Source organism: Larus michahellis, chromosome 8 (assembly GCF_964199755.1).
Source record: "Larus michahellis chromosome 8, bLarMic1.1, whole genome shotgun sequence".
Classification (NCBI taxonomy): Eukaryota; Metazoa; Chordata; class Aves; order Charadriiformes; family Laridae; genus Larus; species Larus michahellis.
This window is the reverse complement of record NC_133903.1, coordinates 50,236,217-50,263,133: the sequence shown is the minus strand read 5'-3', so window position 1 is coordinate 50,263,133 and position 26,917 is coordinate 50,236,217. Positions and strand designations below refer to the sequence as shown.

The 26,917-nt window shown below is 41.4% G+C and overlaps 1 protein-coding gene across 4 annotated transcripts in view; it reads left to right on the top strand.

Moving 5' to 3' along the window:
- Nucleotides 1-4,557: 4,557 nt before the first annotated feature.
- The window catches only part of TTC39A (tetratricopeptide repeat domain 39A), a 49,834-nt gene continuing 27,474 nt past the window's right edge, over nt 4,558-26,917 (top strand). The window contains exons 1-5 of one of the 4 annotated variants that reach the window (XM_074596370.1): nt 4,558-4,886; nt 16,768-16,872; nt 24,412-24,543; nt 25,227-25,303; nt 25,824-25,891. In XM_074596370.1, coding sequence (XP_074452471.1) covers nt 4,852-4,886; nt 16,768-16,872; nt 24,412-24,543; nt 25,227-25,303; nt 25,824-25,891 — 417 coding nt within the window. In that variant the 5' untranslated portion in view covers nt 4,558-4,851. Of the gene's footprint in view, nt 4,887-14,519; nt 14,633-16,767; nt 16,873-24,411; nt 24,544-25,226; nt 25,304-25,823; nt 25,892-26,917 lie in introns of those variants that run through there. The other 3 variants (XM_074596368.1, XM_074596372.1, XM_074596369.1) reach the window with 3 other exon arrangements.

The window sequence follows — 26,917 nt, the reverse complement described above, 5'->3', positions numbered from 1 at the left end:
ACTGCTGTCAACATACAGGGGCTTAAGAGATCTTTGGTTTGACCCAGCATTTATGATTCTTCTAAATATGTCTGTCAGCCTAATGTCTCCTTTATGTCAAGGCATAGAGTGCTTGGTCAGAGGTTTAGGAGTTCCAGTGACCATTTACATGTGTCTTTGATCCCTTTGTTACAGTAGTGCTAGGTTTTAGTGTACTCATCTAAGTGGATCCAAATCTCTTTGCCTATTTTCTTTTCATGAGACATCAGTTGGATTAGGCAAAGTAATATCTTCATTAATTTTATCAGGTTCACGTACGTTCTTGAGACTATTTGAAACCTTCTGCCAGCTGTCTGTTTTCTTCCTTTTAAGTCCTCTGTCAGGTTTCCATCTTGGGTGTACTTTGCCTCTGATTGTGCTGCTTTCGACCCTTTCTCCCCTCCAAATTGTGTGCAGTCCGTTTAACTTCCTATTGTGAAACTGGAGATGGTTTCTAATAGTCTTGAATAATTTGATACCCTCTTTTCACTGTCTTCCTCTGACTTCCTATACTATGAAGTTCTAATTGTCAAGTAAAAGTTTCTATTGCATTCACAGAATACCATTGCACTCAAAAGATTGACGAGATTAGATAATGTCTAGCAGATGCATTGGCCACTTGACAGGTACGTTTCCAATGCAAGTTATCTGAAGCAACTTAACCAGTAACTGTATATTGGGGATTAATGTTAAGTCTGTTACGTTGCTGTGAAGTATTGAAAAGGAACAAAATGGAAATAGAGGTACTTAATGAAGGAACTGACATACCAGGTTGACTTTAAGTGGACATCTCGAGAAAGCTGTCTGCTTCAGCACAGGGGACTTTAGGCCAGAAGTCTTGATGTGACAGAGAATACTAACCCTTCTGCTTAATACTTTAAAGCTGTTGTGTTAGACCTCAGCATTGGACTTAGCGGTTTCTTTGGTTTTCGTGGACTTCCTTGCCATCCTTTGCTACCCAACGCACCTGCTGTGTGTCACCTCTTCACAGAAATAGCATCCAGCTGTCAGAACCATGTTGTCTACTGTTGTTTCCCCAGTAACTTCTCAACAGTTTCATTTAAAACTGACTGTTTCAGAATGTATCTAGCAAAACTATAACTTTATTATTGGGATGTTTTAGCCATGCTTTCATGAATCTTCAAAGTGATTGTATGTGTAGATGTGCAACCTCGCGCTTATGCAATACTGATAGAATGGTATTCTTAGGTGGTAGTGTCTTTAGAAAATATAGAGGGTACAGGTTTAATATATAAAACCTGGGTTAATTAGAGTGAACATGAAGATTGGTTTTCCGATGCATCCACTTTTTATCATAAGAGGGAAGAGGATTTGTTTGCATTGTGCAATTATAAAACACATGACAATGTCAAATTAAAAGCAGATAGTCAAGAGTTTGTACTGGAAGTAGACAGTAATTTTCCCAAATTGAAGATCTTGATGCAAGTTTGAAACTTACCCTTTTTTGTAGGTAGAGTGGAGCTTTAGTTACCTATAATGAGTCTTATTGAACTCCTGAACTCTCTGCAGAATAACTTGTGTGTTGTCTTCCTTGTTGGCAGCCAGGTGTAGGTATTAAAACCTAAGGGCGGGAGGGGAGGGGGAAGCAAAACAAATCTCTGAAGTGCTGCCTAAGGGTGCGGCCACCAGCTGGGGAGAGACAGACTTTCCAAGCTCGTAGCACCTGAGCCCTAGTGCAACAACCAAACACTCTTCACATCTTTCTGCCCTAATGGTATCTCTGCTGTTCATAGCACTGGTCAAATTCTGCTACCAAAACACCTAGAAAGCTTGTGTTTCCAGGGAGCTCCAAAGCTAAAACGAAGAAAGCTGCTGTCTGCATGCATTGCAGAACTATAACTCAGTGCCATGTAGGGAGGGAAGAAAGCATAATGTTAAGGACTTTCTTATGTGGAGAAAGGTCAGGGAGGGGGAGAGGAAAAAAAATAAAAATATTTTTCTCCCTGGCTTATAGACTGATGGATGAGTACGAGAATCCCTTGTTGTGGGTTTTTATGGGAGGCTTCACAACCTGTGTCTATTATCCCAGAAAAGATGGGAAGGCACTTTTAATTTGTCAGGTGACAAACCATCGAGTCTACATCAGTAATATTCTGAAACATAAGTTATTTTAATGAATAGCAAAAAATACATAAATAATACCAGTTGCATTGCCATTCCTTGCTCAGAATACTTGAGAACTTCTGTTGTGCTAAAATTGAGAGATCTAAAGCTCCTAGGACTTTAGATTTTAAACTGAAAACAAAAGCATTTGTTTTTAAAGCAGGTGATCAGGTAGCAGCTGATAGAGGGGGGGAAAAATGCTGCATTGTTTGGATGTGTATTCAAGCAGTCAGGGTGTTGTTTCTAGTTATCTCCCACTGATATATTAAATGATTTTGGACAAACCACCTCTTAATGCTAATCTGTTTCCTGTTTTCTAAATGACAATGGGTCTGATAGCATATTACATAACTGCTGTAATTTAGAAAGACAATCTTGTGCAGAGCAAAAAGAATTTTACCCCATTTTACTTGCGTGTATCCTATAGGTAGGAGAGATGTTGTAAGGTGTTTTCTCCGTTAGTATGAGCAGCCAGTTGCACTCCAGGACTGTACAAATTAACTGGAAATAAATTAAGAATTTAACAGAGGTGCTGCTTTGAACAAGCTGTTTTCTTGAGGATTTGGTTTGCTGATAAGACAGGGTGAATTCTTACCTTTTGACCGTTGACTGTGCCCAAGTCAACGGAAGGCTCCATCCTGATCCACTCACACAGACTGATTTTCCTGTGTGGACAGATTCAATATTTAATCCATTGAGACTATGTAGCATTGAACAACTTATATTCAAAGCCAAAAGGTCTTTAGGATTGTTTTCTGTGGAATGCCATCTCTCTTGAGATGTCACGTGAACAGGTGCAGTCACTTATACAGAAAAATCTAATTTTGAAAATCTCAACGGATTTTCAAGTAAAATCCTTCCTGTAGATTTTATTTTATTTTTTTAAATACACATCTGAAGCGCTGTTAATACCTCCTTGCTCTTAAATGCTCTTCTGAAATCTAGACCAGGGTCTTTGAGTTCTAAACAGTTCTGAGGAGTTTGGAGTATGAATCCCATTTTGGGCCCACATCCAGTAATAACTCCTACCGAATAAATAACTGAGGTTCAAACCAGTGACCCAGAATCCTGAAAACTGTACGTAAAAGTACTGGTTGAATGTTAGGGTCATAGATTTAAATTCTCTAATTTTCCTTAATATGCAATCAATTTATCTTAAAATATTTAATTTATTTTACTGTCAGATATTAAAAGCACAGCTGTTCTGTTTATGAACATACAATAATATGCTCAGGAGAATAACTAACTCAAACTGCAGTTAAGATAATGATGCAAACTTGTTCTTCTGTTTTAGCTTTTTCAGCTTTGTCCCTACAACATAAGAATTCCTAAAAGTTGGAAAAAGTGATTTAGAGTATATTCTGGGGTGGTTATTAACAAAAATGTTCTTTAGGTTAAATGTGAGTGGCTATTGAAAAAGGGCTGTATCTAAAGCATGGGACAACAGGGGAAGCCTCTCTTCATTAGGAAAGCTGTGAGCTGGAATGTACAAGCTTCACAATTAAAAAAAACCAAAAGGTATGTAACAAGTATTTTATGGGGAAAATTGTGGGTTTTGCACCTGTACCGAAATAGCTCTGTGAAGGTGCTTGTCACTGCTCCTTATGATATCCCTCCTTGATCTAAAATGTTTAATTCGGCTGAGCTGATGATGAATTTATTTTTTTTTTTTTTGGTGGTGTCTCAGCTTCTCTGTGGAAGGAGCTGGACCCCGGGTGGCCCTGCACATCACCAGCTGCAGTGTCGGGGTTCAGATCATAAATTCCTTTTTTTTTTTTTTTTAAACCTTCTGTGCCCGCTGTTCTCATTAATGTCTCCATTGTTCCTTTGTGTCAGCCACGTCCTTCTGTTTGTCCTGCCGCTCCCTCGCCCGGGTACACCTTTGCCTTGGTTCCCCCTGCTCATTTCCTTCCACAAACTCCTTGCTTTCGTTAATCTCTTCTGAGAGGAGAGATTAATTTTTAGATTTGTTAATCTCTTCTTATCCTGTAACCCTGGAGCTGCGTGATTGACGTGATTATAATACATGTAATGGCCAAATTGAAACAAATTTTTCAGTATTACGTATGTATTTGTAATTTCAATGGGTTTAGCTTCTTCTGGAATGTCTTTTAAATAATTTGTTCATATGATGACAACTGTGAAGGGTGAGCGCTGTTTGGCGTTGCTGCTTTTGTACATTTAACTGTGTTTTGGGGTTCAGAGCTCCACCTAGACAAACACTCTCCTGGGAGCAGGTGCGGGTTACCTTAAAACGGTATACGCATTACATCTTCCTCACTTTTCTTCCTCAGGAGGCATTAATGACTCTAATTGCTCCCGCCTGTTCCTGGGCGCAGCCGTCCCTCCCCCTCACCGTAACATCTGGCCGAAGCCCCCGCACCCCCCGGCTCTAGCGCTATAAAGCGCCCCACGATCGCACCCTGCCCCGACGCCGCGTTGTTCCCGCACCCCGAGGGCGAGGACCGGGCCCGGGGCCCTGTTGGTGGAGGGGCGGGCGCTGCCGCCGCTCACCTGCGGGGGCGGTCCCTCCGCCCGGGCCCGGCCCTGCCCGAACATGCGCCGAGGCCCCGCCGCCGCTTCACACCATGCGAGGTGACTGCGGCGGCCGCCCGCGCCGGGGAGCAGCAGCACCGCCGCCGGCCCTTGGCTCCGGCCTCCCTGCCAGCAGCTTCTGGAGGAGCCGGCGACGCCCTTCGCGACGCCTTCATGGAGTCCCGCCCGAGCGGCAGCGGCGGTGCCCGGTACGGGGGGGCCTGCGGCCGTTACCTCAGGCCGGGAGAGGGGCGGCGGGGTCTCTCCCGCCTCAGGCGGCGCGGCGGGGTGTCCCCCGGGAGCAGCGCTGCCTCCCCCGGGGCTGCGGGAACGCTCCGTCCTGGGTGGGGAGAGGGGGCAGGGGCGGCGGCGGGAACAGTCCCGGTGCCGGCCGAAGGGTCTGTGGTGGCGCCGGTGCCGCGGCGGAGCGGGGTGAGGGCGACCCGTTTCCCGGCCGGGTAGCCCGCCCTGGTCTGGAGCCGGTCAATGGAGTTTGGTGCCTCCCCGAACGACTCCCGACCGGCTGGGGGGACTCGGTGCCCGCCTCGTCCCCGGGTTGTGCGGCTGGGGGCGGCCCGGTCCCGCCGCACGCCGGGACCCACGGGCAGGGGCCGACCGGGCCGGGACTGGCCGGCACCCGGCCGCCCACAAACGGCTCCGTCCCTCTGTGCATCCCTGAAGGGGCAGAAACTGGGGGGTTTTTTGCACTTTCAGGGCTTTTTTTTTTTTTTTTTTTTCTTTCTTCTTGGCTTCCACAACAGCACTAGCTGAAGCTAATGACACACCTGCGCTGCAGTCCTTCAGTAGTTATATGTAAATTAACTTTGGTCTTCAAAGCGCCGTTCGGGAGCCGTGTCTTGTCTCTCAAGTCTGGGGAAGAGGGAGGAAAACCAAGTCCTCTCTCCTGAGCTCCTCTTTGGGCGGCTCGTTAACGGCCCTTGGCAGTGAAACGTTGGCGCTAATTACTCTGTAACTCAGTGCCTTCTTGCTCGCCCTTAGGAAGGAGCTGCAGGTGGATAATTTTCCTTTCTCCATTCCACCTGTGCGCACCCATCAGCCCCTAAAACACATAAAGTTCCATTGTGTGCGTGTGAGGGAGTTGTTTCTTCGATAGCTGAGTCAGTCTGCAAATAACATTCTTCCCTGGTGATGACGGCGTGTTAGACATGGCTGCATTAAAGGCCTGTTTGTGGATTCTGTGTTTGACGTAAGACTTTTGAAATAATCTGCTTTATTGTCTATGCAGGAGCAGAAACTTTTAAGAGTGCTGTTGTTTGAGAGGTCAGCAAACCATTTCTTTGCTTAAAAGAGTGGTAAAGGGTCCGTTCACGGCTCTTCACGAAGTGCTGCAAGCGGTGCTTTGCTCTGTCTTTGCCTGCATGCTTTTCCTGTATCTTACATTCCTGTATCTTAAAGTTGAAAACAGCAAACATCAGCCCAAGGCGTTAATTCATCTGCAGAAACCTTGATGGAGAATGTTTCCTGAACTTCACATTACATAAACTACATGATAGTGCTCATTTTTTGGTGGCAGCTCTATTAACATTAGAGTTATTACAGCAAGTGGAGTCGGGGGGGGTCTAGTGGCACTTAAAGCAGCAAAGTCCTGTAGGGTTAAAAACCACAGAGTGTTAGACCTGCTAATGGCCCAAATGACATGTGTATTAGTATTTGCAATAGCTTTACACAATTTCGTTGCCATATTGTGTCTTGATAATTCTTTAATGGACCAACAATTTTATTTTTTATACTTTTTTTTTTTCTTCACTCTGCAGGGTGGGAAGGTGGGCTATGTGTTTGCAATAATGATTTTTAAATGACATCATCAAATGGCTTCCAGGTCGTATGTTTGCAGTGGCACAGGCTGAGAGATTGCGGTTGCAGAATGTTTTGAATGTGCAAAGGAATGTGTTTGCAAAAATGTTCCAGAGGAGGAAGGAGTTTGTGGAATTTTGCGAGATTGGGCAGGTTGTCCCAAAAGTCGGACTGTGTTCCTGAAGCTGCTGGAGAACTTGGTGCTGGGTCCTCATCGCCTTTCTGCAGCTCCATCTACTGGAACCAGCTGCCACGTTCCAGTGTGACATTGCACAGGGATGTAAAGCGCTTCAGATGTTTCGGGTACTGTACTACGTGATTTTGAAAGCATTTATATCAGGAATTTTGCTAGTTTTTGGAAAAAATATTACTATTTCCTTATTGTAGTTCATGTTTTACTTAAAATGCTCCTTTAAAACCCTGATGAAGCCCCCTAGGCAGTGTTTTTGTGGGACTGAGCTTGTGGTTTCTCAGGTTCCAGATATATTTTGGGAATAGATTTGACACTATTAGCTCCTAGTTGGAGGACACGATGGTTTGGTGGACTGGTAGGAACTGAAAAATAAATGCCAGATTTTTTTGAGTAGGGGTGATGGAAAATGACCTCCTATTTTGCAGATTTTCGGCTTTTGTCTTTACTCTGGTAATAAAACATTCAGTTGTCTTTTGTGGCAAAAACTATCAGAATAGAGTCTGAATGTTAGGTTGGTCGTTCAGATACACTTAATGACTTGAATCTTGAATGCGGGTCAAATAGAATGCAATACTGAACTGGCATATAATTTTATCTATCTTTGGCTCTAACTAAAATTGTCATCCTGAGCTGATGAAATCTTCTCACTATGTCTGCATCAAAGTTTTTAATTTTGACCAATCTGTGTTTCCTGTCAGAAAGGGGAAAAACAATGCCGGAAAGATCCCAGGCTGCTCTGATTCTGAGTTCTAGATCAGTCTTGCTTTTTTTGTTTGTGGGTTTTTTTGTGTTTTTTTTATTTATTTATTTTATTTTAATCCTCAGGTAGCTTACTTAGTTGTTTTTGCATTCTGAAATAGAGAGAATAATAACTGTCTGCTGCTTGAAGCTGTGTTGTGCCTAAGAATAACTCTTCAAAATGGCTTTAGAAACACCGAGTGCCAAGAAAACGTGCTACTAGCGCTTTTTTCTGTTCTTGAGTATTGATTCAGTAGGCAGGTTCAGGAGAGTTATAAAGGTGTATTGAAGTGCTATGCTTGAATTTTAATTTAATTGGAGAGAAAGTGGCATTGTTATTGGTCAAGGTACCATGAAGTATGCTTTGCAGATGACTTCTGAAATATAAAGTCAGTTTGTTGGAAGCTCTCAGGGGAACATAATCTGAAATTCATGTAAAGCAATGATTAAAGGCAAAGCAACAATCTCCTATTTGTTAAAGTATTTTGTGTCATTCCTTTTTTTTTTTTTTTTTTTTTTAGGCGAACCTAAAGTACTGTTCAGCAATGGCAGGGAAACAAAAGCATAATTTATTTTTTTTTAAGTTGCACTAAAACATACTACAAAGTAATTTATTTTGAAAATGCTTTGCATGGATTTAATGCAAAAACAACCAAAACACAAATGAAACAAAACCAAAAAAAAAAACCAAACCAAGAAACATTGAAACACTTCAGCTCAAATTGGAAGTTCTGCAGGAAAATCCCTTCCATCCCTTCCAGCACAACACTGAAGTCTGAAAGAAGTGAAGTGTAAGTCAGTGTAATAAAAGTACAAAACACGACTTTAGTGACTCACCAAAGAAAGATGCAAAGGTACTATTTTGTGATCTACCAGTCAGTCTTTATTATTGCTAGGTAATGCAGAATACAACCAAAAGGCGAAATTGTGTAACATCCCTCCCTAAATTCTCACTGAATCTTATTCCAGAAATAATACAGACCCTCTGCCCTGATCTTGCAGTCCTTACAAAAACACATCTCAAAGGTTTTTGTCTGGCTTCTTGCCGTGAAAACGGGGCAAACGTGAGCTTGCGTTTTGCTTAATGCCTTTTTTGTTTGTTTGCTGTATACCTAAATGTGTTCAACACCATTGCAGGACGATGGTCTAGTGCACCTCTTGTTGATTTCTCACTAGTTTTAATATGAACAGGATTAGACCTTTAAAAATTGAGAGTAGCTGTGTCAGAAGTGTAGGTTGACCAGAGGTTGTAAAACTGTGAGAATTTAGAGGACTTTGTGAAAAGAGCAAATGGGTATTGTAAGGTTGTCTAAAGACCTTAAGAGACTTAAAAGCCAAATAGGCATGACGAGATGTGAATCATATCTGTCTTTCAAAGTGACAAAGATTGTAGAGCATTTGAACTGAAAAAGAAGAGCTGTTAAAGCTTGCTAAGTATCGAAACAGACCGATTACAATGAAAATTTATTCTTTATTGCCGCGATCCTGGAAATTTCTGTAATGCTGGATGTATTTGTTCTGTTTTAATTTTGACCCTGTGTGAGCTAATTTTTTCATTGTACCTTCTAATAGGTTAGTGCAGTTCCAGGATGCTTGAGTTGATAATTTGTAATTTGCTAGATTATATATTGTGTATATATACATATTTCTTTCTGCTTGATGCAGACAGTTCTGCTAACTGGGAATAATCACCCAAATGGTGGATTTAGCCCTCTGTGAGCAGTCGTGGCTGTGCAATGCGGAAAGGGCACTGCAAAAATGACACCGATACCTTTTATTTGTCTGAACAAACCTATCTTAATGAATTTATTGCATTGCTTGCCCATTCAAATACAGGATGAGAACGGTGAACGTAATGCAACCTAGATCCTGCTTGGTGCAAGTTAAACAGCGGTGAAACCATGGGCAGAACACAAGTCTACCGACTCCCTGGACTTTGTTCTGCTCACTTGACTGCTTTGCCACATCCTTTTGTTTTGTGAGCCTTTGCTGAAGCAGACGGTCCAAAAGCCCAAGTACCTTTTTAGCAAACGCCTTTGACGTGGCTGAGGCGTCAACAACTTGGTGGCTTGAGAGCTGAGTTAACCTCAAAAATAAACCATGTCGTACTCCCTGGTCAACTTGAAATACTGACTAAGATCTGAATTCCAGAATTGCATCACTGTTGTGTCTCTATGCAGAATGTTTGGAGAATGTGAATATTGAAACCTTTCCAATCGCTTTGTTGTCAGAAGTAGTGGCATTTCTCTAGCACCGAGGAGCCTTAGTCACAGGCCAGAAATGTGTTCAAGAACTCAAAAAGATAAATGCTGAGACATTACTAGCTTGGCACATATAACAGGAAAGGATACGGTAGAATTAATTTTCTTGCATTAACTTATTTGCTTTTGAATTATGAAGAAATTTCTGTATTGTCTGAAAACTGAATAGTAACAAATTATTGTGAGAACTGCTTACTGGTTCTCCTTTTCATGATAATGAGAGCACTGTTCATCCGAGATTATTTCTGATCTCATGTGGTTTTGGAAATGTTCACAAAAGAGGAAAAGAATTCTTCCAAAGTGATGTGCTTTTTGTTTTCTTTGAATGCAGGAATTTTTTCACTTGGGCTCAGAACACAGTGTTGGCTGAAGCAGTTATTTGTTCACAAAAGTGGTAATCATTGATTTAGGAATGACCTGGTAAACTTGAAAAGGCTAAAGAAAGTAACCCCAGGTGTATCATGGTATCTCCTAGTGTCTCTGTGATTATCCAGCATTATGAGAAGAGAAAGTGGTGTTGTGGTTTAACCCCAGCCAGCAACTAGAGCCATGCAGCTGCTTGCTCGCTCCCTCCTGAGAGAATCGTAAAAGTGAGAAAACTCATGGGTTGAGATGAAGACAGTTTAATAGGTAAGGCAAAAGCTGCATGCACAAGCAAAGCAAGGAATTCATTTACTGCGTCCCATCAGCAGACAGGTGTCCAGCCATCTCCAGGAAAGCAGGTCTCTGTCACATGTAATGGTTACTTGGGAAGGCAAACACCATCACTCTGAACATCCCCCCTTCCTCCTTCTTCCCTAAGCTTTATATACTGAGCGTGATATCATATGGTATAGAAGAGCCCTTTGGTCAGTCGGGGTCAGCCGTCCCAGCTGTGTCTCCTCCCAACTTCTTGCGCACCCCCAGCCTACTCACTGGTGGAGTGGTGTGAGGAGCAGAAAAGGCCTTAACTGCTCAGCAATGACTCAAAACACCAGTGTGCAATCAACACTATTCTCATCCCAAATCCAAAACATAGCCCCATGCCAGCTGCTAGCAGGAAAGTCAGCTTCATCCCAGCTGAACCCATGACACATGGCAAGAATTTCTATATTCAGTGGTGATGTTTTTGAAAATGTGCAATGGGAAGGACACCCTGGTGTTAGTGACGGTATTTGCCATGCATGGTGGCCTGTGTATCAGCAAGGCAGGTTGTGTTCTTATGTTGGAGGTGTCTTAGATTTATCTTATTTTTTTTGTTAAGAACTGAAATGCAAGACCTTTGAAATGTGCTTTGGGATGCTCCTCACATCTGTGAATGGTGGAAGTATTAGCACTGATAAAGCTGTGGTAGCTGGGGGGCGACGGTGTTTGTAGGGGGCAATACAGTTTTACTAGCTTGTAGGGAGCAATATGATTTTACTATTAAATTAAGGCGCTTTGGGCACGGGAGACTTATCTCTTTTCAGTTCCATTTTGTACTCTGTGAATGAATTGGTTAAGAATTTATAACTTTTTTTTTGACTATGGGGCTAGAAGCAAACCTCTCTAAATATCTTTGTAAAGACAGAGGGAATGTAATGCTCATGTTTCTCGGTACATACTGAGATCCCCACCATCGTAGCAGTAAGGTGTGCTGCTGGGTATATTCACTCGTGACGCAGGTAGCTTAAAAGAGCTGCAAAAATATGTGTTGGTGAAATCCAGTCCTTTCTACCAGTGATATGAGTGTTTGTGCTGCCTTTTAGTAGCGTAAGATTAGCATTATCATGTAAAAATTGAAACTGTATGTTACACAGAAAGCCCTTGATAGAAAGAAAGTAAAGCAGGCCAAAACACCATATTGTCCAAATTATTAAGTAAAAAATCAAGAGCAAATACTTCAAAATTACTTAAGAGGAAACTTTTGAGCTGGAATTGTAACCCTTCAGATGAACAGCCAGGTTCTCCTTGCCTGCCATGTAGTGGGGCTGGGTGCCAAACAGCTTGTGTTGTGTTGCAGGAGAAATGTTTCAGTGGGACAGCAGGAGCAGAAGGCAGCTATGCAGTATAGGTAGAATTATTACAGCAGTCAAGCCAGAACCCAGGCTGATGTTCACTGGAGTAGCTTTGTTGATGTTTCTGAAGAAGATGAAAGCAGTATCATTGAGCCGAATTGCCCTAGTGCTCTTCAAGCCCCTGAGATAGAAGGTCCCTAGTATGGTTACAGAGATACTGTTGTGAAATTTCTTTGGGACGGGAATATAATCTTTTCATTAGATGCTTTTCTTTGATCTTGCATCTCACTTGCTTTGTGTCTTTGGGATGTATTTGGGAAAACAGGGTGTGCTTCCACTGCTCCCCGCTCCAAGAGTCTCCTGGTAATGGAGAGAAGAGAGCCAACTACTGAGTCACCAGCGCTTGGTCTTCTCTGTGGTGGTTTCTCATCAAGTGCTGGTTTAATTCAGTTGTGCTCAACTCTTTGTATTTTATTCTCTCCCTTCAAATGAAGTTATCTGTGCACGCTACCTCAGCTGACTTATGCAGATAATGTAGATTTGGCAGAGAAATGCATCCATATTTTAGGATATGAATGGTGTAACTTGCTTTCAGTATTTCGTGACACTGAAGGAACTCTTGAATTACTATTAAAAGCATTACTATAAAGGCACAAACTTCAGTCTTAACCTTTTTTTTGCAAAGTTTGATAATTACTGAGGTAAAATGAGTAGCAGTTCAGCATTTTGCAGAATACAGGGCTCAAGATCATTTTTATTCATGAAATCCATAAAACCCAATGACGAATCATAAAGCATGTGTGCTGCAAACTTACAGTAAGAAACTACTCAGTATCATGCACGTGGTGAAATAAAACTTATGCAGAAATGTGGCAACTCCCATGCTCAAAAAAGTCTTCCCTCCCACCGCTTTTGACTGTGGAAAACATCATGATTCTTCACCTTTGAAAGTGCTTTACTTCTTATTAATATTCAGAAATTTAATTTTGCTTAGTTCTGCGTACTCATTTTGCTTGATATTGCTGTTGGCATAAAAAGGATTTGAAGTTTAAGTACAAATGGCATTGCCTAGGATGTCCTGAGCAGTTTCACTTCTGACTTGAGACTATTGGGATGCAGTTGGGGTAAGGAGATGGGGTCTTACCATAAGCCAGAGGATACACTGTAATTATGATTTGTGAAGCACACACGCACACACCCCATCATGGTTCCCAGGGCAGAGAATGGTGATTTCATAAATAATAAAACCACAATGAAAACCATATGACTATCCTTGCAAGACCTGCCACCAAGAAGTGAAAAAGGAAGGAAGCTTCTAAACCCCACAGGGGAAATGTCCTAAATTTGGAAGTATTTCAGATCTTGATTTTTTTATATTTGTTTTCCTTAGTTAAAAGAAAACGTTGATATATGTGAGGGAAGAGAGGTTGCATGCTGAAGGATGTCCGAGTGTGTAATTCTTACCAGAGAAGTGATATTCAAATAAAAACCTGCCAACTCAAGTCATGAAGAACGTGGCAGAAACAGCCAGAGCCTTCACCATACAGAACTTTAAAGACCATTTGGAGAAATACAGTATTGATTAGAAATTGTATAAACAGCTAGCGAAAACAATGAATAATCTTTTCTGAGTAGGTAATGATCCTGCCATGGAAGCACCCCAGTTAATTTTAAGTTGTAAGCGGTAGTTACTCCCAACTGGGGAAGAAAACCCAATGTGGTAATGTCTTTTATCTCCTGCTGTGGCCCAGGTACATAGTGCTGTTACAAACGTGTAATGGAGTCATTAACAGCGCAGCCTGTGGATCTATTACAATAATTTTTATACCAAATGTAGCACAGGCTTTTCCTGTACAGGATGTTATAAAGCCAGCAAGAGATTTAATCAGGTATGCTAATGCCTTGAGAGTGCCTTCCTGAAATTATCCCTCATTTGTTTATCATTTTTGGGTCTTCCTTCAGCAGCTGATGTCTTCAGTATTAGTACTGCATTGTGTAATCAAAAAGAGAAAAGAAATGTATAATTTTTAACATTGGGTACTCTTGGAGAAACTGACTTAGATAATTAAATCATAGCTGATCAACTTCTACAGTCCAGCTGTGACAGTGAGAGAGATGACTGTTCTTGCTGCTGATAGCTGCCCTTCTTACGTACTGGACCAGTACTGCTGATGTGGCAGCAAAGCACAAACGGCAAAATCAGCCAAAATGAGCTAACTCCAGTGATTAAATTGCTTATGCCAAACCATGTCATTTTTCATGGCATTAAAGATAGATTTTTATAAAGAACATGTAAAGTCTCGCTACCTCCCAAATTGATAGGAGCCAACAACAAGCAGCAGTTTGGCTGGTGGATTGAAGCTTGTTTTGCGGGGAATCCTTGCTGAGCAGCGGTACTTTCATGTCTCTTTTGCCTGTCTACTTCTCACACTCACAGCAATTAATGCCTGAGTTCTCCCACACGTCAGCTGGCCTCGTTTGACTCTCTGTTCTGGTTCACAGCTTTCCGATGTGGTCTGCTGCCACATGCAGTAATTTTTGTTGTTTCAGATCTGCAATTACAGGGATATTTGACTTCTGCCTGGTTAGTACCGAATGAGAGACAGCCGGTGCTGCCACTGATGTCAGATAGGTCTGTAGATCAAAGATATGCTGGCAGCTGCCAGTGCCTTCTATATTAGCAGCAAGTATCCAGTGATACTTTGTGTGTCGTGGACTGGCTTCCAAATCGCTTAGTTGTAGTACGCTGTGAGTGAACTAACGATGCTCGTTACTCTTGTCGTATCATCCCTAATGACCAATGGGAGAGTCAGGTATCGCGGGTGGGCAGCGCTGCCCTGCGCTGGCAGTGTCACTGTCACTCCGAGCTGGTGAAGCAGCACCCGGTGCTGCTGCTGCTGGATGTTCCTGCCTCGGCGCTGAGCGGGCGTACAAATGACTATGTCAGAAAACACGAGAGGTTTAGCAGAAAGGTAAGTAGCAGCGCACAGTATTTTCCTTTGGGCTTAGAGGCGTTGAAAGCAGGAGAGAATCTGCAGCCCACTGGAGCATGACTAATCAGTTTGCTGAAATGCTTAGCACACTCTAGTTTAAAATATTTCTTCCCTGTTGTTAACAGCAACAAATGATGATGTGTAGCATTTATGTAAGGTGTGTATTCTGTTCAGGTCTTAAGCCCTTTACTTGGGAACTACATCAAATGTCAGGTTTCCTTGCAGCATGAAGGAAGTGTGCAACTTATATTTTTGCTGCTGCAGGGGGTGGCACTGTGTTAATAATTCTTATTCCAGAAAAGACGCCAAGTAATTACTATATCTTACTTACTCTTTGAGCTTCAACAGTGGTTTTTTCTTTGTCATCTTTCTGTTTCAAAGGAATATTTTGAAAAGGTTTATTTGTATTCAGTGGGGTAATTCTCCTGCGTGACAAGAAACAAGCAAACAAAAAACCCAGGTAAAATGTTACTAGTCTAAACATTTTAAAACAGATGAGAGTATGTTTTATATAGTGTTAAATATGCTGTTTGGTTCAGGGACACAGGTTTAAAAAAGGCAGGTAAGAATTGTAATATATGTAAACAATAATTGGCAAAGTTTTAATTATTTAAGTAAAGCTCAGAATAGTTAGGCAGACATGATATTGCATATTGTAGAGGCGGATGCCAGGACTTGGTTAATCAATGTTTGCAAAGCACGTGGAGAGTCCCTTGGGTGCGGGATTTGCTGTCTGTCTGAAGCGTGATGACAACAGTCACTATGAACAGTGTCATATGTTTCTCTCAAATTTATAATCCTGTTTTTCATATATATAGTTATGCTTTTGCTTTTCTTTGCAGTCATTATTCTTAAAAACAAAACGAAACCACTGCTGTAGTCAGTGGTTATTACTGATGCTATGTGTTTGTTCTGTGCTCCCCTGTTCTGTGCATCCTTAAGATGATACCAGGACTTTGCTTTCTGTTTTTCCTTTCAGCAGGCTCTGTGTTGTGCCATTTTTTTGAGGAAGTAAATACTTAAAACATGGTTTCTAAGTCACAAGACAGATCACATCAGTTAGAGCTGTTCAGAGACAGGAACATGATGAGGATTTGTTTGTCTTTTTTCGGGGGAGCTGCTTTGTACAGACTTGCATACAACATATTAGTGCAGTGTAGGTCTTTGATCATTAGATGCAGATGTTTCAACTGTCCTAACATTGGCCAGGTGACCTTAACTTTGTTGGTGCAAGGCCTTATTGTTTCTTCTGTGGATTTTTTTTGTCCAGCAGTTCTGGTGGTGATGAACTTGGGCCAAACTTATTCAGCTGGTCTGTATTATTCTGTTGCCAGTAACCCAAGGACCAGCTGAGAACCCTTGTGACAGGTCAGGCTGACATCTGAATGTTGTAAAGGAGAAAAGTACAGCCAGAGTGAGCCACTGAGATAATCTTCCGCTTCGAGATGCAGCAGGGTTTTTTTCTTTTGAGTGCAGTGGCACTTCTTAGGGACAGTGATGCTCCCAGGAGCGTGCACAATGTGAAATTTTAACCTACCTGCAAGTCTGTAGTGGTCTACTGGTCAGGAACCATACTGAACATGAGCAGAACTAAAGTAGATGTTCCAGCAGCACTCGATTTAATAATCTGATGCAGTTTGGCAATGTCTCATCCTTAAGGTGACAACGTGATTGTAACATCACTATCCTGTAGTCTCTGTCAGCCTTACACACAGTCAGATGTGCGTTGTTGCCCAGTGCTTCTGTGTTCTGGATACCTGAGCCCATCAGATTGCTGCACTCCCACATGGTAACTTTTGTATGTCCAGGTTCTTATTTACAGTACATGCAGTCTATCTTATTTTCAGAAAGTACAAAACTTGAATTGCTTTCCACATGTCACAGAGTTAAGAGCATAGTTAGAAAAAAAAAAAAACAAACCCATGAAAAACAAAAAAAACCCAACCACAAACATAACAGAAGACACTTCCAATTTTTGCAGTCCCTAGAAATGGAATAGTGGGTTATACATGGGACCAAGGCTAGAACTGAAGATGGGGAGTTCAAATGTAGCAGTAATGGACTGGTAGAAGGACAACAGATGTGCTTAGTTTATTCTCTCTTCTTTCTGGCAGGTCACCTACATCAGACCTCAACACGGCATTGCATGAGTGTATGGCAGCTCTGGATTTATTTCTTAACAACAAGTTCTCGGATGCTTTGGCGTCTTTACAAGCAAAGTCAGTCAATTACTTTTACTAGTTTTCCTCCGTTTATTTTTCTTTGTTTCACCATCTCTCAGGAGAATGACTAGACGGCTAGTTCTCTGTTAATAGTTGATGAGACTGCGTGGTGTTGGTTCAGAAGGGGATGGTAAGTTAATGTGTTTTGGGGAAGACAGAATAAGTGCTTTACACTTGGGTGAGTAAAAAACAAGAATGATCAAAGGTAACAACAAAAAGTAGAGAATTGTTGCCAAAAGAAGTAACCCCTTAGCTGTAGCACAGTATGGGAAATTCTTGCTCCTGGAAGAATAAAAACAATCTTCTGTCACTTCCCCACTTCCCCCCCAGCCCCTTCCCCGTATTTTTCTGCCTACTCTGAGAATTTGAGAATTTATTGTTTCATGTCTGAATGAGCAACTGACCGTGAATTGCCAGGTTTGTGACACATTACTTTAGGTATGAATTCATTTTCGTTTGTTTGTTTTTTAATAACCACTTGCAGAAACTTTCTCACAGCTTATTTTGCAATTCAGTGTTGTGGTCATGCACTCTTGTTTCCTAATTACATTGTAGCCCAGCATGTAATCAGTGTCCCAGCTGCAAGCAGTGAGGTCATAAAATAGCTTCCAAAAATTGTTGTGTCTTTACATGTCTGTGATGTTTCATACACTGTCCTGAAGTTACCTGTGGTCTTGGCTTGTTGAAGTCTGTGGTTAATTTGCATTTTTTTCCCGCAAATTTGCTCCATTTATTTTTTGAGCCATCAGCAAATTCCATCGTGCCATCTTTCGGGCTACTGGAATGTGCAACAAATAGAATTCATAGGTAATGCGGTAGTGCGTGTTTGATATGCATCAGGGTAACTGTAGTGAATACTACATATCTGCTTTGCTGAGGTATCAGCCTTGGTCTTTGATGCCAGAGTTTGTAGCTTAACCATGGAAGTACCCTCTGTGAGAGACATTCACGGTAAATTTGTAGGCTCAGGTGTATTAATAATACTGGTTTTGTTCACAGCATTGTTGTTTTGTGTTTATGTATCATCAGAAGACATCATAAAAATGGTAAGAAGAATAACTGTGTTTTCATTAAATTCTGACAGTAAAGCCCCTGTTACCATCTGGAAATGCTTACTCAGTGCTTAGCATAAAAATAGGGAGGTATTTTATTGAAGGGGCTTTCCAAAACACTGCAAAAGCTAGTGAGACTGAGGGCTCTTTTTTTCTGTAAATCCATTTTTCTTCTATTGCATATGGTTTTCATTCAGCTTTTGTTGGGCCCTGCAGAATATATTTAATGAGGTGATACTCTGTTTTTGTACCTGACTCTCTTCCACACTGCAAAACCATTTTGAAACTGATTTTTCATGTTAGCCTGTTGTTATGAGGAGGCCCTTGTTCCTGTTGCCTTTGGCAGCGAGGGAAATACAGACTTATGATCTTTGCAAGTGTAATGCAGAAACAGGATGCTAAATTTCCCCACAGATGATATCCATTATGGACACACTCCATCTCTTTAGGGAATGACAAGAGCTGTAGAGTGGGCACATATGGTAATACTGAGTATTTTCTTTAGGAGTCATCAGTTCCTCACTGTTGCCTTTTAGCGTGCTGAGATTTTAAATTGGTTTTCACAGTCCATAAACATACTATCTTTGTTTAAAGAAATACTTTTCAGTTTTTACATGCTTGTAAAGAATTTCATATCATAGATTTTGCAGCTTTACCACTTATGTTGTAGGACATACTCTGCTCTGTATTACATTATTGCAGATTCACTAAATTACTCACATTTGGCTTCCACAATAAGTATATTTTTCAACTGATTTATACCATGTGTAACTGAGAGCAGATTTGGCAATGTATGAGAGTTAAAATCGGAAGATCTTTCCTAGCAGCTCAAAAATAAATATCTGAGGATGGTGTCTAGACTTGTGTTGAGGTAAAGCTCTTTTTTTCCTTTTAGAAAAGCAAATCCATCATAAAGGAGAGATCTCATTTCATAAACAAATTAATCTGTCGGTTTTGCTTCATGCTACATAACTTTTCTTCTTTCCTCAGCTACCTTTTAGGTTTTAGAGTCACTTTATCATTAATGATCATTGTACAATAGTCGGCTCCAGTTATCTTGTGGTTTTTGCAGTAAGTTTGATTAAATTAATCTCTCATCTGGAGTGTTCACACCAAGTCTAAGAATTACTAAGAAATTCCTTAAATTCTGTCACCAAACACAGCAGTGATTTTCAATATGTAACCTGTTAACTGTGACAATCAGTAGCACTGAAACTGTCTAGTCACTGGAGTGGGGGAAAAAAATCTCATCTTCCTCCTCAGCCCTGAGATACATACAGTAAATCAATTAAAAGCTGACTAGATTTTAGCGCTCATGTAATTGCAGACAGATAATCATAAATTAAAGAGTTGATTCTGGTGAGATGTCCCCTTCCCTTCCCCAAGACGAATGTTTAATATTTTAATAATTATCCTGAAGGAAAGCATGACGTAATCACCTGATAGTTTGCTGATGCCAAATCACTTGGGAGAATGGTAAATAATAAATTCATGACACAGAGTAATCTGGATCATTGGATGAGCTGCAACACATCTGTGGTGCTGCTTGTGGTATTACAAGAACAATATGAGAACAATTAATTCTGGGCAGCTGAATTTATGCTGAAAATAGTCTCCAAAAAGCACTTGGTGTTGTTTGGTGTAACGTCAATTCCAGAATGGCTGTGTTTAAAGGTAAGTTCAATCCTTTGATGTTGGGAGTATCTCAGGTAAGTGTGACGAGATTGTGTTTCTGCTCTGCTAGTTACTTGTGAAACTCTTATTGGAAGAGTTTCTTTGCTTCCATTACTACCGCTGGAATTTTTAATAAAAGCACAATTCACAATATTAAATGTTATCTTTTATGTTCTGATCTTCAAAAAGTTTAAAGAGGTTACTAAGGAATGGAAGCCTTTTGTAATGGCTGTCTTCATGGTGTGGTGAAATGTTCTTGCCCTTGTAGAACAAAAGTGAATGTGATGCTGTTCAGTGGGGTGGAGGAGCCTTCTCTGGAACTGATCTAATAAAGAAGGTTTGTGATTGTCAAACTGAGAGGGGTAAAAGAGTAAGGGGGAAGCACATGGGGGTAGAGTGAAGCTCTAGACAGTGTTTGGATAAAGATGGTGTACAGCTCCATGGAAAGCTCAAGTTATTTATTGTAAAGAATGTCAAGAACATGAAGGTGGTCATTATTTCTAGTGGGTTTTTTTATCTTTTTATGCCTGGAGTCCAGAAGAACACAACTTTTATAGTCTTTGTAAATAAATAAATTGCTGCCAAAACCTGACTTAATTGTTGGTTTCACCTCCTTGCTGGAAGAACTTTAACTAGATTCCAAATTCTAGAGAATGGCTTAGGTCAAAAAGGCTCAGGGGTACTCTTGTTGAACCGCAGATTTTTGGCTTAGACCAGACTTAGACCATTCTGGTGCCTTGTGGTAACTAGGGAACTAGGCTGGTGGTTGGCCAGAATGATCCATTCTAGTTGTAAACTTAATGCTAGTGGGGAGTTTTTGTAGGAAGCAGGTTCTTATTGGAAACTATCCGTTCATCAAAATGGAGACTTTCTATGGAAGCCCACACCGTGGGTTGTTTGGACATTGGGTGGCACTTCTTGATCAATGATGAGGAAAGCCTTCAGGCCTCGTGTGACCACGTTCTCCTGATGCAGTTTCGATTTGGACCTTGATCTCTCACTCTTGGGTACACTTGGATGAACGGACTGTTGGCTGCTCTGTGGAGGGTTGTTCTCACTCTGTGCTGTGGGATTTGCTTCACTTGTTACAAGCATCCTGGTACTGAATCAGGTCATGGACTTGAACCTGGTGTTTCTGTAACCTGGTGATGCATGTCCTGCCTGCTGGATTACTGTAAAAGGATCCACGAAAAGATTTGGGGCACTATGTTTTTCATAAAAAAAATACTAGTCCCTGGGTTGGTTCGGAGGACAAGCCAAGTTTTTTGATTTTCGTGCTCAAGCTGGAGGGGAGAGCTGTCACCGTCCTCACTTAGGTACTTGTTTTCAAGCAGGAATGAAAGTGTTCTCCGACAGCTCTCGAGAAAAGAGCAGTGATACAAGATGATAACGATTGTACCGTAGTTGGAGAACAGGCATGTGGCGTAACTCCATAAGTGCCTGAAGATATTACTTATAATCCTCTTATTCAGCCATGTGATACTAACTACTGGGATAACACATTAATCAGAATATTAGTTGTATTGATGTCATAAAGGCTTGTTAAATCCCACAGTGTCCTGAGGAGAGTGCTGCTGAGGAATCAAAAAAGAAGAATTAAAAAAAAAAAGCTATCAAGTTTCATTCGGTATCCATCCATATAAAATATAGGCCTTAAAACTTCTGGCAATATGCCAGCGTGTAACTGGCAACTTTAATTGTATGGTTAGTATAAATAGCATTGATAACTGTTAGATTTGGTTGCATTTCTACCTGCCACCCAGCCCCTGGAAAAAAAAAAAAAATGTAAATTTGAGTGTTGATAAATAGCAGTTGAACATTGATAAACATTAATTATTATCTCCTTTAAGATATTAGAAGCAAAATAGATGAAACCATTGATTAGGGCAGGAGTGATTTTTACATCAGAAGCAAATTACTGGAGAGGGAAGATTGTGTGTATTTGTGAAAAGTATCAATTTTCCTTTTAGTGCAGTGGATTTAATAGTTGTCTGCTTTGATTTTGGAAGGAGACCATTTTTGCGCCTTCCTTGTGCTTTGAATTGGAACCTTTGTAAGGGTTTTATTTTAATAAATATGAGATGAAGCGTGTTTCTCTGCGCCCACTTAGGCTGATGAGTAATCAAATGAACAGGAACAATTCATCAGGCTGGCATTTTATAGTATTTTCATTTTTTTTCTACTTTACATTATCAGTCTACTGAAAGAATCGTGATGCAGGAGGCCAAGACAGAGCTGTCCTGACTCCACTGGATTTTAAACTAATTTCTCCATTTTCCATCATTCTCCTTACTGATGGTGGAGATGAGATGAATGTTAGCATAGTCTGGGGCTCATAGTATTTATGGGAGTAGGTGATTTCCCAAAATGGCTTTTCTGCTAGATTGGTTTAGGTCTTCGTTAGCAGCTTGTTAGGTAACCTGTGGACATGGTGAGGGCAACTAGGAATTAACTACACCCACAAAACACAGGCTGCAACGGGGATTAAAGATGTACACTGCAAATTTCTTTAGTATAGCCAGCCTGCTCTGTGCTGTGTGTATTGGGAAAAGTAGCCCTTTGTCATCATTATGAAGATTGGCAAGGGAAGCACCAGGTATCTGTGTAATGCTGTCTGTGCCACTGTTAGGTATTGTTTTAACCCCTGCATCTCAAAATATATATATACAAAGAAAGTCCGGATTGTATCATCACTTGGATTCTCTTTGTTGATTTTATTGCATACTGTCATTGGGAGGGGGTCACTATAAGTGTAGACAAGGTTATTTTTTGGCTCTGTAAAACACTAACCAAACATCAGGCACTCCTGAGGGTGCTTAAGGGTTTTTTACTCCATCAAGCAAAAGATTGAATGCAGAAAAACATGTGAATTCTTAAAAAACTTACAGGAGTCCAGGTCACCACAGAGAGTTGCTAGATCACTGATTAATGTAGGATTATCTTAAGTTATCCTTAAAATTATCTTTCGGTTTAATCCAGATATCAAAACCTGGGGAGGCAAGTGTATTCCGAAGGGAGAAATTAGATGCATTGAAGTGTCTTTAAAGTTTGGATTTTGCCCTTAAAAGAAAACCACTGAATCAGAGTGCTTGAGGTTGGAGGGGACTTCTGGAGGTCACCTGCTCAAGCAGGGCCATCTAGACCTGATTGCCCAGGCCGGTGTCCGGATGGCTTTCGAATATCCCCAAGGATGGAGACTACGAGCTCTCTGGGCAACCTGTGCCAGTGCTTGGTCACTCTCATGGTTGGAAAGTGTTTTCTGATGTTCAGACGAAGCCTCCAGTGATTCAGTCTGCACCCATCGCTTCTGTTCCTGTCACTGGGCACCACAGAAAAGAGCCTGGCTCTGTCCTTCTGGCACCCTCCCTTCAGGTGTTCCTATACGTTATAAGATCCCCGTGAGCCTTCTCTTCTCCAGGCTGGACAGTCCCAGCTCTCTCAGCCTTTCCTCATAGGAGAGATGCTCCAGTCCTTTCATAATCACCACTACGGCCCTTCATTGGACTTTCTTGAGTATGTCCACGTCTCTCTCGTACTGAGGAGCCTGGAACTGGGCAGCACTCCAGCTGTGGCCTCAACAGTGCTGAGCAGAGGGGAAGGATCACCTCCCTCAAGGTGATCACACTCCTCTTAATGCAGGCCATTGGCCCGATTTGCAGTGAGGGCACATTGCTGGCACACCACTTTCTCCTTGAAAGAAAAAGAAAATGAAGCGGCTTGTGTTGAGAAACAAACACCTGAGGTACACGTATTGAGAATAGGTGGACTGAGGGTGGAGATTTTGTTGGAAGGATATCCTTGTTTAACTACAAGTATTTTTTAATGTTCCCTGCCATATAGAAGTATCTGATTCATTCTGGAAGTGTAAACAATTGAAATAGCAATTGTTGTTCTTCAGCAGTAATTGCCTAAGTTGTGCTGTTTGTCAGGGGTGGATGTGCTATTCGTCAGGGGTGGAGAGTTTCTGTGGCAGGAATTCATCTGAGCTTTTCCCTTCACTGTATTTCCCAAGTTGTCTTTATTGGCGCTCTAGGCCTGAAGATACTTTGACTCATTTGCAAAGGATTATAACACAGATGGGTGCTGGCTGAACACTGTAAACATGTGCAAAACACAAACTCTTCTTCCGCCAGAGGAAGGGTGCTGGCAATGGCTGCAGGTAGGAGTTAATTCTTTGCACTAATGCCAAGGCATTTGGCTTTCTGCAAAAGAGGCACCATCTTAAATCCTGCAGAGGAATATCTAAGTTGAACAAATTGGGGTGGAAGGTTGGCAGAAAGCGAGAGGAGGAAAAAGCTGTAATGTTTGGTGTAGCCTGGAATGTTTCTGGTGCGAAGATCTGTTTGAAGAAGATTCTACTTTGGCCGTGGTTATAGTATTGTGTTACTTATCTCCTTAACTCTGTCTTGAGTAACTGTCCCAAAATAGAAGACGGCTATCTGAATTTGTGTCATGTGCCATAGTATTCATTAGATACTCCGTTAAAAAATCCCTATGATTCTGTCGTCTCTGAATGGTTAGCCACGTGGTTAATTCCTGTGCTTTATGTATGTTAAATACTTTTCCTTGGCTCAGAATTGCAACATTTTAGTGCAGTTATTGAAACTGGAGCTGCTGACGTGATTTCCTGTACAAATCTCAATCTATTAGTGTTTCTCAATTACTTTGCGTGTCCTTTGTGTTTGATTTCTAGTTCATTTAGACCTTGTTCCCGTCACACTGATATGTTTCTGGAACTGGATTTGTATTTGTTTTTTAAAAGTAATAATATTATCAAATCAGCTGTGCTTTATGTCTTGTTTTCTTTCAGAACTAAAGATAGTATGTATCATGCACTGACTTATGCCACTATATTGGAAATGCAAGCTATGATGACGTTTGATCCTCAGGACATACTGAATGCAGGAAACACAATGAAGGAGGCTCAAGCCACCTGTCAAAAGTAAGTGTGGACCGATTCAGTCAATAAACAGTGCCTTCATGGGAAAGTTTGGAAAGATTTGCAGGTTAAAAAAGGACATGTCACTTCATAGGAATGATAGGGGAACTGAGATTGGAAAGGGCATCAGGAGGTCATCTAGTCCACCCTCCTGCTCAAAGGAGGGTCAGTTATGAGGTTACACCACATAACTTAAGGTATTTAGCGGTCTAGTCTTAAAAACTTCAGTTTACTGCAATATCTGATTTTTCTGGTCAATTGGATTTCTGTCCTGTCTATAGCCCCATTTCTGCAATGTCTGGAAGTTAATTACCATTTACAGACATGGCATAATCTTCCCATTCGGTGATGGTTGTACTGTAGCTGGCTGTCTTTAAGTCAACTGTGCTCCCAGTTCTGTACACACATGCACACGTACACACACACACACTAAATAAAAAAGCCCCCTTATCCCTTTCCTTCATCAAGACAGATTTCTGCATATGAAGGGTAATAGATGGATCCCAGGAGGACCGTGTTGACTAACTTCTGTATAGAATATGCAGAAGTTTGTGTGTGTGGTAAGCTGACAGAGGGTTGGTGAGCGCTAGAGGTATGTTAGTGACTGTATGGGTGGCCAGCTGAAAGATACAGTTCTCTGTTGTTGATGCTTCGTGTCCAGAATGACCAAACTGACTTTTCTGCAGATTTAGAAAAAAATCTTCAGTAGCAGATTCTATCAACAACCTTGTGCATAGACAAAGCCTTGAACACTTTACTGAAGGTAACGTTATCTCTAAATGCATAATGGTTTTGGTTTTGTGGGGTTTTTTTGCTGTCGTTTGAACCATGTAGAATTGTTCACCCAATGTGTTTTTGCAGATTGTGAGTTCCCTGACAAAGTCACTGATTTGGCATTTACAAAATTTCTGGATCAGTGTTTTGGCAATTACTGTGCCACCACATCCAAAATCGCTAATTGTTTTTGTTGATTGCTGACGGGGCATTTCTCAAAATTGCTGGGTAAAGGAATACCCAGAAGGAAGTATTGAAATGTCTAGAAAGGATTTAGGTCCAGGAAGTCCTGGAAAGCCCCAGAGAAATTCCTGCAAAGTTTCCCGTAACTGTGTGTCACTTCTGTTTGGAGTTACTTCCGTAGTTTAGAACTGAAACACTACAGCAAATTTGGAAAAGATTTTTCTGTTTGATCTTTGTGATCTTACCCCTATACTTACAGGCTAAGTGTTTTTTAATTACTTTTTGTCTGATTGGTTTTTCTTCTTCTTCCTTCTGTGTGAAACTAGAGGAAATCCATGCAGAAATTTGTTATGCTGAATGTTTACTTCAGAGAGCAGCACTTACATTCCTCCAGGTATGGATTCCTGCGTGGCTGTTTGGGGGGGCGGGGGGGGAAGTACACTCCGTACAGATTTCTTTTCTTAAAATTAATGGAATGGTAGAAGACCGTAGTTTGATCCTAATGGTGTAAAACACTTTCATCTGGATTAAATCTGGATTTTATCTGGACTATCTGCTGATGAGATAGGAGAATATTTTGTTATCCCTCATGATTATCTAAAAATGCTTCTCTGGATACACGTAGCACTGAGTCCCCTGTGACACCCTTCTCCACTCCCTTTTGGATGTGTGAAATGTAGCTGCAGTAAGTGCCCATTTTCAAATACTGTGTGTTGGGGGTATCAGATTTAAAAAAAGGAGGGGGGGGGGGGGAAGAGATGGTCATTGAAGCTGTGTTATACTGGAATGCAAGTGAGATTTTTGTTTCAGTCAGGCTGCTGTTTGCTTTCCCAAGGCTGTTTTCTTGCTTGTTTGTTCTTGAACAGCTATTATAGTCTGCACAGCTATTAGGCTTCATGCGTGCTTTTTGCTAAACAGTGCTGCCTGTCTTTAAAAGAAGGGGAGCTCTCCCTCTTCTTTGAATTTTATCTGTCTGTACTAATAAAGCTTGATTTGTTTGATGGATCAACATTAGCAGTACTTACCAGGGCTCCAGCTTGCAATTTAAATTGTTAATCGTAGTTGGAATAAGTGATTTTTCTTCTCGATTTGTCTGTACTTGCTATATGACGATGGGCCTCTTCATCTATGCGGAGGGGATAATAAAATCGCATTCACAAAGGGCTTCTGCTTTGTGGCTCGAAGATGCTGATGGAGAATGAAATGCAGGTGGTGATTTTATAGTGTTTGGGGGTTGCCAGATGGGCTCTGATTTATGTTGCTTGTGATCGTTCATGAACCGTGTAACCTTTTTCAGCTATCTGCCGTGCCCCTCTGCTAGACACTATTGCTTCATAGCAAACCCAGTCATCAGAGTAGCTTCTTCTGAAGGTTTTCAGAGTGCTGATGATGGTGACTTTATAGGAAGGTGCTGGATTTT